This window comes from Gavia stellata, chromosome 9 (assembly GCF_030936135.1).
Source record: "Gavia stellata isolate bGavSte3 chromosome 9, bGavSte3.hap2, whole genome shotgun sequence".
NCBI lineage: Eukaryota > Metazoa > Chordata > Aves > Gaviiformes > Gaviidae > Gavia > Gavia stellata.
The window spans coordinates 4,914,850-4,929,899 of NC_082602.1; the positions used below are offsets into that span (position 1 = coordinate 4,914,850).

General features: G+C 43.9%; 1 protein-coding gene across 1 annotated transcript; it reads right to left on the reverse strand.

Annotated features, from left to right (window-relative positions):
• Nucleotides 1-212: 212 nt before the first annotated feature.
• On the reverse strand, nucleotides 213-14,779 carry LOC104260491 (nucleolar RNA helicase 2-like). The gene is made up of 15 exons (XM_059821310.1): nucleotides 14,192-14,779; nucleotides 13,688-13,978; nucleotides 12,133-12,208; nucleotides 10,918-11,096; nucleotides 9,654-9,771; nucleotides 8,792-8,977; nucleotides 7,241-7,386; nucleotides 6,838-6,987; nucleotides 5,386-5,547; nucleotides 4,700-4,819; nucleotides 4,128-4,201; nucleotides 2,835-2,994; nucleotides 1,860-1,994; nucleotides 976-1,020; nucleotides 213-469 (listed from the first exon to the last, which is right to left on the reverse strand). Exons 1-15 carry the CDS (start codon nucleotides 14,777-14,779, stop codon nucleotides 275-277), a joined length of 2,625 nt encoding a protein of 874 aa, XP_059677293.1. The 3' UTR covers nucleotides 213-274.
• Nucleotides 14,780-15,050: the final 271 nt, after the last annotated feature.

The window sequence follows — 15,050 nt, forward strand, 5'->3', positions numbered from 1 at the left end:
CGGAAGAGCATTGATCTCCCACAGCGCTGAGTATCCGGTGAAACGCTCACCCCTCGAGCGGCATATGGCATTTAACAGCAGGGAAATGGCGGCAGCAGCTGGTTTGCTGGGCAAAAAGAAAAATCTTCCAAAAAACCCAGTCATTTCATCAAACATGATTTTTAGCCATCCTCAAAGATAGGCTGCTTTATCAAGGAATAAAGACAAAGAAGGATGTCTAACAGGCTTTTACTTTTTGCTAAAAATCAGCTCAGTCCCATATCTGTACCAGCGGTTAATCATGCGACCTGTTAAAATCGTGTCCGCGGTTTCCATTCTTAAACCAGTTGTTTCTCTTGAAGCCGCCGTCACCTTGCTTCCCATTTCCGAACCTGGAGAACCCTCTTCCCGCCTCCTGGGGGTACTCTTCCAGCTCAGGCAACTCCTTTGCCACCGACAGCTGCCAGCGCCTGGTGTCCCTCCACTGTTCCTGAAACAAAACCAATGTAACGAGACTTTATGTGCCTGCAGGTGTGTCCAAGGTACCCGACATCATTACAAGCAACACTGAATGGAAAGGCATTTCCAGACCGATCCCACCCTCGCCAAAATAGGTCAGCAGATCCCTCTTGGGAGACAACTTCCAGTCCTGTGACAAAGGATAAACAATCCCAAAGGGACAAGAGGAGTGAAATCAACAGAGAACTGGTTAACTCTCAAATACAGTGGAGACGTCAAAACCCAGGCTAGCCAAAGAACATAGGATTTTGTTTAATAAAATCAGGTAATATGAGACCTGAAACGAGAAAGAGGCATGACAGGGTATTTTCTAATGACTGTGCTGTGCTCTTTCTAATGACTGTGTTGCCTATGCAATGCCCTTATTAAAACACAAACCTTATCCTCCCAAACCACCCTATATTCAATCCTATATATGGCAATCACCAAACTCAAGATTCCCAGGTTCCAAAGCCAATTCTGGCTACAGAAACATACCTGTATGTTACTCAGTTCGTCAACAGGGATATCAAAGCACACCCCCTATAACAGGAAAAAAAAAATAATAAAGGCATTTGTTTTCCAAAGACATACCCGAGAACAGAGACAGGTAACTCCAGACAGGCAGCACCTGCAACTGCTCATACACAGTAACAGTAGAAACCAGAAACGGTAGAAAGCATGGTCTTTTGGGGGAAGCTTTTTATAAGCTGAAAAAAAAAAGCAGTTAAAACACAAAAGCTCAGAACAAAACACAGATTTCAAATGCTCTGTGCTGACAGCAACATTGCCTGCAATCAGCCTGTCTGTTTGAAAGTAAGACAGGCGCCATCTGGCCCCACAAGCTCTCCGAGAACACACTTGCACAGGAGACAAGTGTCAACAGCCAGGCTGACAGTCAGGTGATACTGTACCAATCAGGCAGTCAGTCACTGCCCTGCTCTACAGCTGTCTTTTCAATGCAGTGGTATATACTGTTAGCACGAGTTTACAATGAAAATAATAAAGGTCTCAACAACCACTCCCACAATATACACATTTCTGATGCCTTTTTTTTTTTTTTGAGAGAGAGAGAGAATTCCTGCATCACCATTTAGGAGCAATGTCTCCATTCAAATAAGTGTCTTTTAAAATACTCAACTAGCTGTAAGGTTTTGGGTTGGTTGTTTTGTTGGGTTTTTTTGTAGTGTATACATAGACAGCAGTTACAGGGGGCCTCGTGATATGTTACCATGTTCTGAGAAATGAGATTGAGTAGGGGTAGAGTGAGGTATCAGCATTTGTATACTGGGACTTCAGAACTCCTGCCCCAATCACTGCAAAAACTGGCCATATGTGTACACACACGCACATCCTCCTTCCCCAAGGTTGGGCCATCTTACCGTTTTCCCCTTGAGGAAACGCATTGCAGATACTTTGGCATCTACTTCCTCACCGAGCTGTTCTTTTAGTCCTCGCCAGGCATAGCTCATGGTACGCATTTCTATTGAACACTTTAACACCATGGTCACAAAGCCCTTCAGGAAACAAACAGAGAAAACGTTTACAAGGCTGAACTTGGTTGGACAGCCTGTAACTCACTAACTAATGAACTACGCAATAACGTGTTATTGTAATGTAGTATTTAATCCTAAGAAATCAGCTTCCCAGAAGTGAAGCAACTAAAAGCCTTCTAAGAAGCTGAAGGCATCCATCTAACCTAGGACTGCCCACTGATATAAAGGCCAATAGCTTTTCTGTATTTTAGCCAGAAGCAGAGACACATTTATTCAATACACACAGAAAGTTACTGCTAGAAAAGGGGTTAAAAAAACCCCCCAAACTGATACAAGAAGCACAGTCCAGTCAAACGCTATTTCCAAAATTGTTTTACCACGCAACAAACTGGGCCAAGTTCTCCCTAAATGCATCAGAAAAAGGAAGGGCTGTACTTTTCTTCTGTAAAGATCTCTTCGAAATCAGGTAATCACATGCTAGACTTACTTGAAATATTACAGAAGTGTAAAAGCTTCCTCGGAAGGGAAAACTGCAATAGCATGAACCAATCTATTAGCTTGCAAAATGTCATTCGTTAAATTCTCTTAGAGCATCAAAATCTTCTGGCTCTTACATCTCTGGAGAAATTATTTTAACTCTCATTACAAGAAAATTTACTAACTGATTTCAAGTTTCTCTGGTTTCTTGTAGAGTGCCAGTAAAAGCTGATTTCAGCTAAGGAACGAGCAACAAACCAGAAGCTGGAGATAACAGCTATTCAGAAACCCTACTGAAAGAGCCTGAGAAGATGATGCCACACTTGGACTGGATGCAAGCAATTCATTATCCATTCTTGTTAACACAGGTATAATGTTATTTACCGCAGTCGAGTTGAGTAAGGAGCGCTGCTGTATGTAAGATGCCCCAGAAATATGGGCTAATGCTGCAGCCAGGGCAGCAACCGCCCCTTTTTCATCTATGAGCTCTTGGGCAGATTTTCTGAAGTAGTCTACTGCAGAAGGAGGAATGGCCTCCAACAACCTACATGGTGACAACAAAAGTTTAAAAGATCAGCAAAGGCCAGTGTAAAGCGCAGTCATGTTTAAGACACAGACTTCAGATAGCTTTCAAGATCAACAAATTACCTCTAAAAGCCTTGGCTATCATGCTCATGCTTCACTGCCACTCATTTAACTCAACACTTTCAGGATGCTGAATACCCACCTTCTCTGTTCATTAAGCCAAGCCTCTTGAAAGATGTGTTCAAAACTGAGGATGTACAACGTGGCGTGTTCAAGAGCATTGATAAAAACATCAAGGGAAGGCTCTAAAGTATCAGCATTCTTAAGGCCATACCCAGGAATCCATAAGAAAGTGCTGCCAGCAAACCCAAGAATTCCTTGCTTTTACTTCACAAGGAAGAGAAGCAAACTAGTACAATGCCACTGCTGGGCTGGGGCAAGGCACTTCTTGCTCTCAACGCAAGCTCATTAAATTGCTTATTTCTGGGAAAGGCAGTGAAAACAAGCTGCGAAACTGAGAACAGCTACTTCTCTAATGCTATTTTTGGTACACCAGCACCTCCCACCGTTCTTCAGTATGTGGTGAACCCAACACCGTGACCACGATCTCCTTTACACTGGTCAAATCCTTGCTAATTATAATAATCTCTGTCAATGCAATTTCCACCAATGGGGCAGCAAATGTAAACAGAGGTGCATGGAATAAAACACACAACTCTTGAGAATAAAACGATACAAAGAAACATGGGATGGGGCTACAACACCCTCACTACTGCAGAGTAACTCCTCATTATATTAAGTATTGCTCTTTACACACTGCTACTGTATCATCTGAGCAGGCAAAATCAGTTTCCCCTCATGACAGTAATTCCCTGTTCTGCTATTGATTTCTGATGATACAAACAAAGGTTAACTTCTGCAAGAACTTAGAGAACACTATGTTCTATGAAAAGGTCTATGTTCAAGCACACAGAGGTTTATTGATATCACCTTACGAAAACAAGTCAGTGTCTACATGCAAAGTAGCTGAGTTTTACGACATAGGCAAAGACATGCTCACATAAAGGTCTGATTTCCTTAAAGCTTTGCATTAACAGCATTGTTCTTGGTAACATCTCTAGACATCTTTCAAGAACAGGCAAATAAACTTACTTTTTGGCATCATTACTTGAAGCTTTTATTACATCTGTAGCAGAGGGAACCCCTATACGCTTAAATGTAATCCCCTGAAATCAAGAAAACAAATTACAGTTAAAGTTATTTTCAGCACTCTACAACTCAACACTACCTAAGTCACATTACTGAGACCCCTAGTTACTGTTTAGAACATCAACACAGTCTTAATTAAACTTAAATTAAGTTTTTTTCAAAGCTAGACTAAAGCTTTTAAATTCCCGCCTTTGTTAATCTGGAGCTACTTTACATCAGTTTACATGTAGATTGTAATGTGAGGCATGGTCTCCCTCATGCATTCCTGTCACAGTCTGCCTGCTGACATCAACAGAGTACTGCCAACATGGGAAAACTCATGAGACATTAGAACAGGCTGATACAAAAGCATTTACAAACACTTACCAAATATCAGCATTTTGGACCTACTAGTCTACGGGACACAAGTCCCATACTGGACTCATAAACAGCCCATGGTTACAAAGTCTAAGAGTGGCAGAGTCTTTTCAGGAGCTGAATAATTCAATTAAGCAGGGATCTGAAGTACAACTCACCGCTTTGTGCTCAACTTGTTTCAGAAGATCTTCTTCTCTTCTCTGAAATAAACAAATGCAGATCCCGGTCCGGCCAGCTCGGCCCGTACGCCCAGAACGATGGATGTAGGAATCAACATCCTTCAGAAATTCAAATTAACATTAGAAAACCTTATGTCGTTTAAACTGTTGACGTTTATACATTGTAAGAGAGAAAATGCAAGCTAAATTCTTATTCAGAAGACTACGGAGTAATACATTATGTCTCTATACCCAAACCTGTAACTAGACACAAACCACTCTGGTTTGCGTATGCCACCCTGCCCAAGGTATGCTGCCTCAGGTTTAACACTACTGACATAAGGGTTTTTTTAAATAAGAAGCTCCACTGGAGTTTCAAAAGAAGAAAAAAGGTAGCAGGAGTATTTTAGGATTGTTATGAAACTCAACAACATTTAGAAGGGATTCACAAATGCTGAAACTATGTCAAAACCTATCGTACGACTTTCCAGAGTAACCGGAAACCATCACTTTTACTTTAATCAAAGTTCAAAATATAAAAGCTTAACTAGGAAATTCTAGGCCTGCATTTACAAAAAATCCACTTCATTTGTGAATCAGAACATAATTCCGGTGAAACAAAGGAATAACCCACTGTTCTACCACAAAAAAATAAATTCCAATTTTAGTTTCCCCTAATGACTTACTTTCGGTGGTGAACACTGTATAACGAGGTCAACCTCAGGAATATCCAAACCACGGGCAGCTACATTCGTTGCAATCAGAACTTCAAACACGCCATTTCTAAAGCCTTTTAAGGTAACTTCTCTCTGTTTCTGTGGAATGTCACCATGCAATGACTGGGCATCCTGTCAGTGAAACAAACCATTAACATGTCATTTAACAGGGTAGTTTAGGCTGCAGCATCTAAAAAGACATTACAAAACCCAAAACATTTTGCAGAGCGACAGAAAATAATTACACAGCTGATACCAAAGGAATGTAAAGCATCCTACTCTGTGGTTTGATCTGTCTCTGGGACAATAATACTGATAAGCAGTAGTTTTACCATAATTTTATTACTTGCAGCATACCAAGAGCAGACTGTACAATTTGCAGTCTGCAGTGCCAACAAGGACCCACTTCAGCTTTCATTTCCACTGCAACAAATGGAAGCAACTTTACGTGAGCAGCGCCTGTCAAGAGCTAGCAGGACACTTTGCTCCCTTCCCTGGGAAGCCATCCCAAAACACACAGAAGCCAAAGTGAGGTTTTCAGGGCATTCCCAAACCCTACAGGTGATCTGAACGACCTCCACTTTTAATGGGACAAGTGACAGACCAAGTGTTTGGCAAGGAGAAAGAGGAGAGTCACAAGCTCAGAATTCAAATGAGTAACATGCTAAAGCAGAACTTACTAGCGTAAGAGAAAAACACGTCACATACTGCCACAAGAACAAAGTCATTGGATTTACTGTGAAAGCAGTAGGGCCAACAGACAAAAATTGTTGCTGCAAGATTTTAATGTGGATGGTATATGATATTTATCAAATACTGGCCAAACCATGTATTCCCACCACTGCTCTTTCAACATAAATTAGTGTCACTATCAAACAGGATTTTCTCTGAAAAAAATCCAGCACCTTTCTCCACTCTCAAAAAAAGGGTGCTAATTCAAGCAAGCATAGCAAACCTGCTCAATAGATCACTTGAGGTCTGAACAAACTATTAAATTACCTTCCAAGGACAACAGGACATTCTGACATACCATATTAGTTGGATTTTCCTGAATACTGACTGTTCAAAGAATAAAAGCCATTAAGAGACCAGAATCCAAAGAGCACACTAACATGAGATGGAATATGAGCACTTTACTAGCTCCTGTTTATTACCATTATTACTATCTCCTGGTTATTCAGCATAAGCTGCGTATTTTCCATTGATCCGGTCCTGCACGATTTTAAAGCCAAAGGAATAAATTCATAATCACAGCCAAGAGGGTATTTTAACTGGAAAGCTCTACTTTTAGAAACAGCTTTCATTAGTCTTAAAACCACCCACATAAACAGCTTCATCCACACAGTGGCAACCTCGTATTTATTTCAGGGCATTCAACCCCCAAATATCTGTAACTGCTGCTCTCCGTTCGGACCCCAGTACCTGTTTGAGCGAAGCATTCATAGCCAGTTCATTTGCTTCCTTTTTGGTCTCACAAAAGACAATAGTCCGCCCATGGCTGCCACTGTAGACCTGAATGATATCCCCAAGAACTCCTGCTCTCTGAGACGAGCGACATTGTATAGCCAAATGCTGTTTGGGAAACAAACATGATGAGCATCAATCTTAAATCTAAGCCACGCACAGGACAGACAAAATGAATGCAGAAAAATTTTTTTTTAAGCTTGCAAACTACTGCCCCCATATGAAAGCTTTGCTTAAAAAAAGGTGCGTCAATCATGTGAAAAGTCATTCCACATCCCCATTTGTAAAGCCAATGCAGAACCCATCTCATCCAGGCCACAGGCTCTCAGGACCTGCACTGCTCTGCAGCAGAACCACTCACTTCCACAGTCGTGGCAGTCCTTTGAGTTTTCTTTCCAATCAGGTCAATCTGTTCATACTCATCTTTCATGTATTTTTTTGCTACGTCATATACCCATCGTGGACAAGTTGCAGAAAACAGCAGTGTCTGGGGGTTGTTCTCAGAATCTGGAAGGAAAGGCCACTGATTTCAGTCATCGCAACAGACTCGGAAACTTGAGAACTGATAAAAAAGCAACAGAGTTGCTCTCAAATTGAGAGGTTTATACATGCAATAAGTCAGCTACAAGAAGAAAACTTAGAAGCAATGAACACAATTTTAATACCTTTTGGATACCAAAGGCAAAATTACAGTAATTTTAACTGGACCAAACTGAATCTTTCATCCTGCCTGAGAAAAAATGCAAGACATTTCTGGATCATCTTCTAAAAATGGTTTAGACCGTGCCTGAAAGAACTCTTGTCTCAATCCCTCCTTGCCTGGCATTCCAATACTAACTAGCTGTGAACAGTATGGCTATATGCATAGGAAAAAGGCAGGCTAAAAAGGACACTCTGCAGACCGGCGGGAAGAATTATATAACAAGATAAACTGTTCTTACCTGGGATAATCTAACAAACAGTATCTTGAAAAAGTTTAACCTACCTTCATAGCTCCACAGGATCAAACAGAAAGAAACACACATTGCAAAAGAAACCTCCAGAGCTTTATCACAGAAGGCTTCAGTTACTCCCTACAATTTATTTTCCAGTTATGAAGAAAACTTTTAAGATTGAATAATTATAACAGCTCTTCCAAAACCTATACAGATTTCCTTTTTAGAAGATTGTCTAAACTTTTGGGCTGTCAGGACAAAGACCAACTCTGCAGAAAAGGGGAGAATGGAACAGTCAAGTAAAAATGACACTGGCTGTACTGGGTCAAACCTAAGATTCATGAAGCTCATATATTGTCTCCAACAGTAGTCAAGTGCAGTTAACAAAGATGTGAAGAAACACTGCCAGCAACCAGCTTTTTGTAACTTCCAGAGCCATTAGTCATACCCTTGCTTTTAGTAATCCTTGATATTTCTACTTCCAGTAACTTAAGTCACTTCTCAAAACTTCTGGCATTAGTACAACATAGCAAGGAATTTCACGCTATAAAAATAACCTCCTTCTGCTGTGTACCTGCTACCTGGTGGCTTCACTGAATGCCCATTACGTCAGAAAAGAGCAAATATTCCCTAGTTGTCAACTTTTTGTGATGACAAGTGTACAGACACATCATAACCCTAACCCTATGCTCAGTCACCTCTCTCAAGATGAAGAACACTAAGGCTTAGAGAGTTGGGTTTGGTTTGTTGCTTTTTTGCCTTTTTTCCCCCCCCCCTCCCAGAGATGCCACTCCAGCCCTTCAGCCATCTGTCACCTTGCTTTGAACCTTTTCCAACTCTACCTCACCCTTTTCTCTGAGGTCCAATACTAGCATCGCACAAAGGATTCAAGCTGAGGGTTCACTAGCAGTTTTCAAAGAAGCGTAATTGTGTTTTCGGCATTGTACTCTATTCCCCTCCCAGTGTCAGAACTTAACCTTTTTTATAAGCAAATCCTAAGATCTCTTCCACTTGTTCAGCAAAGCCCATGTCTAACATGTGATCAACTTCATCCAAAACAACGTGCTTCACGCTGGAAAGTTCCAGCTTGCTATTCTGAATGTGGTCTTTGATCCGTCCAGGAGTTCCCACTAGAATATCAATGCCACTTTTAAGGAGATCAACTGGAAGAAAAGACAGAAAAAGAAGGACAGTGTCAGAATGCTAAGAGACAACAAGGTAAAAAGCTACCAGTACACAGCAACACTTCCAATTTTAGAATCAAAAAACTACTGCCCTTCACTTTAATCTCTGAATAAAGCACAACGTCCAGTTCGAGTAACCAACAAGTAAGCTTAACGGCGGTCCAAGTTGCTCTGTCAGGAATACCAGCTAAACCACAAGCAAAGTCACAGTAAGATATGCCAATTTCCAAGCAGCAATGAGCTGGCATTAGAAACCTCCAGGGCTTTATCACAGAAGAACGCTTCAGTCTTTCAGCTAAATTCTTTTTCACAGCTACCCCTGGAGAGAGACAGAGCCACACGCAGATACACAGTTCTCTCTTTTCCTTGGACAGTCGTCTAGTCCCAGTATACGTCCACACAAAAAACATACAACACGCAATGAAGAAGAAACTAAAAGGACTAGTCACTTTGCAGACCTACAACCATTATTTTAAATAAAGATTTATTGGCACTAAAATAATTCAACCCAATTCATTCCTTTGAAAGCAATGTCATGGTTCCTGACTGAAGTGAGGGCAGGGGGAAAGAGGGCGAAAAAAGCTAGTTTTATTCATGGGATGCATCTGGAGAAAGTCAACTCCAATCCAGTCATAGTTCCTTAGCGTTTACTTACGCTGTTCTTTATACGGAGTTCCTCCATAAAAACAAGCCACTGACAGTTTCCTGGTGAGATTCTTGAAGTCTTTGGCTACCTGAGTGGCCAGCTCCCTGGTTGGAACAAGAACCAGCACCTGGAGGGAGCAAAAAGGGACAAAAATGCAGCTGTGCTTGGGAGAGGGTGCTAGAAGAAAAGGGTTTACTTCATGTCAAACAGCTTGTACTCCCGTTCTTATTCTACACTTGTTGCAGAGGTGCCCACAGCTCCCCACCGTCCCAGGAATATTTCCTGCCACCTGGAGCCTGCACATCACAGCCTCATAGCCAGCAAGAGGAAATGAGGCAAAGCATTACAAGATAACCGAGACGTAGAACAGCAACATTTTTTTTTCTTAAGTTAATACCAGATAAAATAGACACTTCAGTAACATTATCAAGGACAATGAAGGCGCAGTTCAGCATTAAAGGACAGGAACAGCCACTTAACAATTTGGAGACGTAAGATCTTAAAAGATACATAGCATGATGCACTCTAGACATATATCCTCCGTCTCCACCTACCTGCCTTCCTCCAGTACCTATCCTTCCCCCCTCCATTTTCTTTTAAGAATGAAATGATAAAACAAAGAGCTGAATTATTCTCTATAAATCTTTCAGACAGTAAGATTTTAAAACTTAGAACACTTTTGACGTTAATAAAATAGAAGGATGAAGTGGGCAACAAATCTGCAGACTGTAACAGTTTTTCAGTCTAATGATAAATATATACACTTCATTTGCGTGGGAATACGTTATCTGATCACAGGGATCTGGTTACCAATTCCATCTCATGCTTAAGCAGAAATGTAAACACCACTTGCATCTATTAAGTTGCATCTGCAGACATGAGGGAAAAATAAAAAAACAAAAGCCTTCAGTTATCACCATGGTGATATCACCATAGTGAGAAACAACCTCAGTGAACAGAGACAAGTCCAGCTGACTCAACCACTACCTGAGAAGAGGCAGGGGATTCAACCCCAAAGCCGCACGCTAACTTCCTGAGAATAGCAGTCTCCCAATTAAGGTCACAAGGAACCCTAAAAGTGAAACATGTTATCACTGTGATGCTGCAAAACCTCTGTCACATCGTAGCTCCTGATCTGAGGAAAATGTTCAGTATTGCAAACACCAATAAAGGAGAAAGAAGTCCCAAAAAAGTCCCCACAGCAATTACAAAATCACTTTTGAAAACTGCTGTGTTCTAAGGTTTTGGTGTTAACCCTTAAGTGGTAAGTTACTTTTGGTGAACGGCCTCTTCTCCCATCTTGCGAGACACTCTGAAGCTTTTCAATCAGCGGAACAGCAAAGGAAAAGGTTTTCCCGGTTCCTGTTCGAGCTTGAGCAATTAGGTCTTTGCCGTCATATATGGGCTGAAAAGTCTTCACTTGCACAGGGAACAGGTATTTTACACCTCGAGCTGTAAAATAATCCAAAGAGGCTTCATTAAAAGGTGCTGATTCTACTGTAAGCTGAACAATTAGAAGCTCGCACATATAACTAGCCCAAATATAGGACACATCATGTCAAATCCTGTACACAACAGAAGGTGCAAGTTAGAAAAAACACACATCTGTGTGGTTTCTCTCCTACTCTAGATCAAAAAGTATTCACCCTTAAACACATAGCTAAGTATTTTCATTTATTTCACAATGAAATAAAGCCTTCTTTACGACGTGTGGCATAAGACAACTGGAGGGAAAGAAGGGGAAAAAAAAAACCAAAACATGTTTTTTCTGATACAGCCCAAGATTTTGCGGTAGCTTGGTTTTGAGGGCAGAGGAGGAGGTGAGGGTGTTTATTTTAAGATATTCTAAAACTTGAGAGAGATTTTGCACAGTGGAAGTTAAACAATCCATCCAAGAGAAACTTTGGAGTAAGGAAAATGTAAAGGAACTAGGAGAATTTTGTCTGGGAAACAAGAACCACACAGTTTCCTAACACAGAGTACAACAAGAACTCTACAGTGGCTACATCCACAATAAAACTAATCTAGAAGACATATGAAAATGCCCAAAAGTACAAGAATAATCAGAGACAATCTGTTCACAAGAGCCAAATAGTCCTCATGTAGGAAACCATTACATTTATTGAAGAAGTGATACTGTAGAGAGCAGATACTGGAATTAAAAAAAAGATACATAGTAAGTAAAATGATGCTGATGAGAAGAAAAACACTGTCTAGAATGTATATGTAGGAATAACCACCACACCATGGAAGAATAAACTCACCTTAAAATGACCGAAGTTGAAATGGAACAAAACAGAAACTCTGTCCTACTAACAAAAGTAGATTCTTTGAATCTACAGTGACCGCTCATGTCCGTGTTCTTACTCCACAACAAATGTAAGACGATTTAGGACAATTCACCCTTGGCTTCTGCCTCTGTTTGCATGGGTAACAGTGCAATTCTGGACAAGCACTTACAGAAATTTCTTTTGCCACATTAACTAACCTTTGAGGAGGTTGATGGTGTTTTGGGAGAGAGGAAAATTGGAGAAGGCGCCTTCTTTTGCTTCTTCTGTCAGCTCCTAAAAGAAAAAAAACAAACTTATTACCCCTAAGAGATGAGCAAATAACGTACCCTACATATGCACACAAGAAAAGCTGTGCGTTTACTTTATCACTGCAGTTTTACCAGCTACCTCCTTTCTGTTTGAAGAGAAAGAAAGCCCTTGTGATGCAGGTAACTTAACAAACAAAAACGTCATCACAGTGTAAAGTAGGAAACTTGAATCTAGCCACCCTGTATTAGAAGACAAGACACACTGACACAGGCTGCACCAGTTAGTGTGACGGAATTCCTACAAATGAATCCTGTTTTTACATCAGGCTTAAGTAAAGACTTCCTGTCAAAGGTCTTCCTGCTCTTGTTACCTGCAACAACTTGTTCAAAAACCACAACTACTGCTATCTCATCCCTAGTTCAGATATATCTGCATCACCTTTTAAGACCCATGGCAAGTGAAAGGGAACAACTGCCCGTTCCGTGTGATCTTACCACGTTGTGCACGTACGCTTAGCAAGTCAGGAAAGGGAAACTACTTGTTAAAAATCTTAACTGAAGTCCACTAAAATCTTTAGAAAACTCTTTTTCACAGCAAAACATAGTTGATGTCACAATTCACTGTGTGAAGCAGGAATTTCCCTCTAAATCCCACCTACTCGGTACACCACGCAAACAGCTTCTTAACTTTGCACACCATTACTTACTTAAAACTCACTATTTAGCTTCTGCTTCAAAGATCCGAGCGATCACATCATTACACCCAATGTACAAAAAGCACTCCCTTGATCCACGTTCCCATCTTAAACACAAGAGAGAAAACTACCCACAGAAGGCCCTAGACAGGGAAAGGCAAGCTGCGGGGCCCTCTTGCACGAGTGTGCGAGGCCAAGTGTGAAATCTGAACAGGAAGAACTCCAGAAGTGGGAATTAATGAGGATAACCGTGACCTTTCCTTACAGGATACCTTGCCAAATACTTCTTCAAAGGGCCTGTCAGGAAAGAAAGCGCTGTCACAGCACAAAGCAATGCATATTTACGAGACGGTGACTGCCTGTGCAGCAGGGAGAAGCCCTTGCGCTGCAGGACACAAAACAAGCTGCCGCACAAAGGTGAGCTAGTACATGGAAACTGCTTCCCGATAGCTAGCCTACTCCACTGCAGGACAAGCTATTCCAAACGGCTTGGCATTTACCGCGACAGGGAAAGCACAACAAGGAGAGACAGCTGCCACGTCTTGGTGCACGTACTGCGGTGCTTCACTCACCCACCCGCAGCTTGGGCGAAAACGGGCACGTCGCAGGCACTCCCTGATGCCCAGCATCAGGTGCCGTAAATCTAAGGGGAACAGCGGCAAACGCTGCCTACAACAGCAGCCTAATGCTTCCACAGCCCTCACGCCGCAAGTCTCCGCACAGCACCCAGTATGTGTTATTAAGCCCACTCATTACCAGCGGGACTTTAATTAGGGAAAACATGGGATCTGCTAGCAGAGCCTCACTACCTCCGTGTCGCTGTCCTGCTCTCCAGCGGCTGCATCGCCAGATGCGCTCTGGGCTGCTGGGGATGTCACATCGTTGCTTACAGCAGAAGGCTTCACCGTATGCTCGGGGCTGTCGCTCTCTCCAGCCGGGCCGTTGCTCTTCTCCTTGCCTTTTTTTGTCTTCTTGGGCAGGGGGGGCTCAAGGTCACCGTCGCCCAGCCCGCTCTCCTCGGGCTGGGCCTGCTCGCCCTCGGCCTTACCGCGCCGCTTCAGCTTCTCCCGCCGCTTCAGCTTCTTCTCCTGGGTCTCCTCCTGCTGCGGGAAAGCAGGCGTTACACAGAGAAACCGCCTCCCTCGCCCGCCCCCTCCGCAGCACGCTGTTATCCGGCTTTAACGCCTGAACCCCAGTGCCCGGGGCCCTCCCGGCCCCTCAAGCCCGCGGCGGGGCCGGGCCAGGCCCTACAAAATGGCCGCCCCCGCGGCGGCACGTGGCGCGCGGCCGACGGCTCCGGCGCCCGCTCCCACCTTGGCCTTCCTCCGGCGGCCGCGGCGGACGGACTCGTCGCCCGCCGGCGCCTGCGGCTCGGCGGGGCTGGCGGCAGGGCCAGCGGCGGGCATGGCGGCCGGCTGCTCCCCGGCGAGGTGGACAGCGGCGCTGCTACCCGTCTCGCAACGGCGGCCCCAGGACGCGCGCCCCGCCCCGGCGCGCAGGAAGTGAGGCGCTGCACCGAGGGCGACCGGCGGGCGGACGGGGCCGCGGGGCAGCGCCGCCGCCAGCAGCAGCAGCGGGCCCGCCCCGACGCCGGACAGCCAGCCCAGCCGCCGCCGATCGCTGACCGGAGCCGCCGCCGCCGCCCGGGCCGCGGGGAGGCCGAGCCGCGCCGCGCGGCCCCACACGCCGCCCATGCAGCCGCTGCGCCGCCGGCGCCTCCCGGGCCCGCCCCTTCCGCCGGCGCTGCCCGCCCGGTCCCTTCCTCCGGCTTCCCCCGCGCCCCCGGTGCCGTGCACCGGGCCCCGGCCGCGCCACCGCCGCCACGCTTCAAAATCCAGTAAGCGGGTTGCTGCACCCCGGGCATCTATACCGGCAAAACACCCCTCCCCCTGTGTAACCATGCCTGTGAATGCCTCCTCCACCCGTGAAAAACAGACTCCGCGTGCACACACCCGAACTACGCTGCCCACAGTTGCCCAACACACACACATTTTTATAACCTTCTAACATAGGATATGAACTTGTAAAATAATATTTTATTTTTTTGGAAAATGTACAGGTTTGACCAGCAGTTAAGATCTATATATCATACAGTGAGCCAGGCTACAGGTTTGAATGTGACAGCCATATTCTGGAATAAAGATTTAGGTCTTACAGTTGAAATGGCGATAA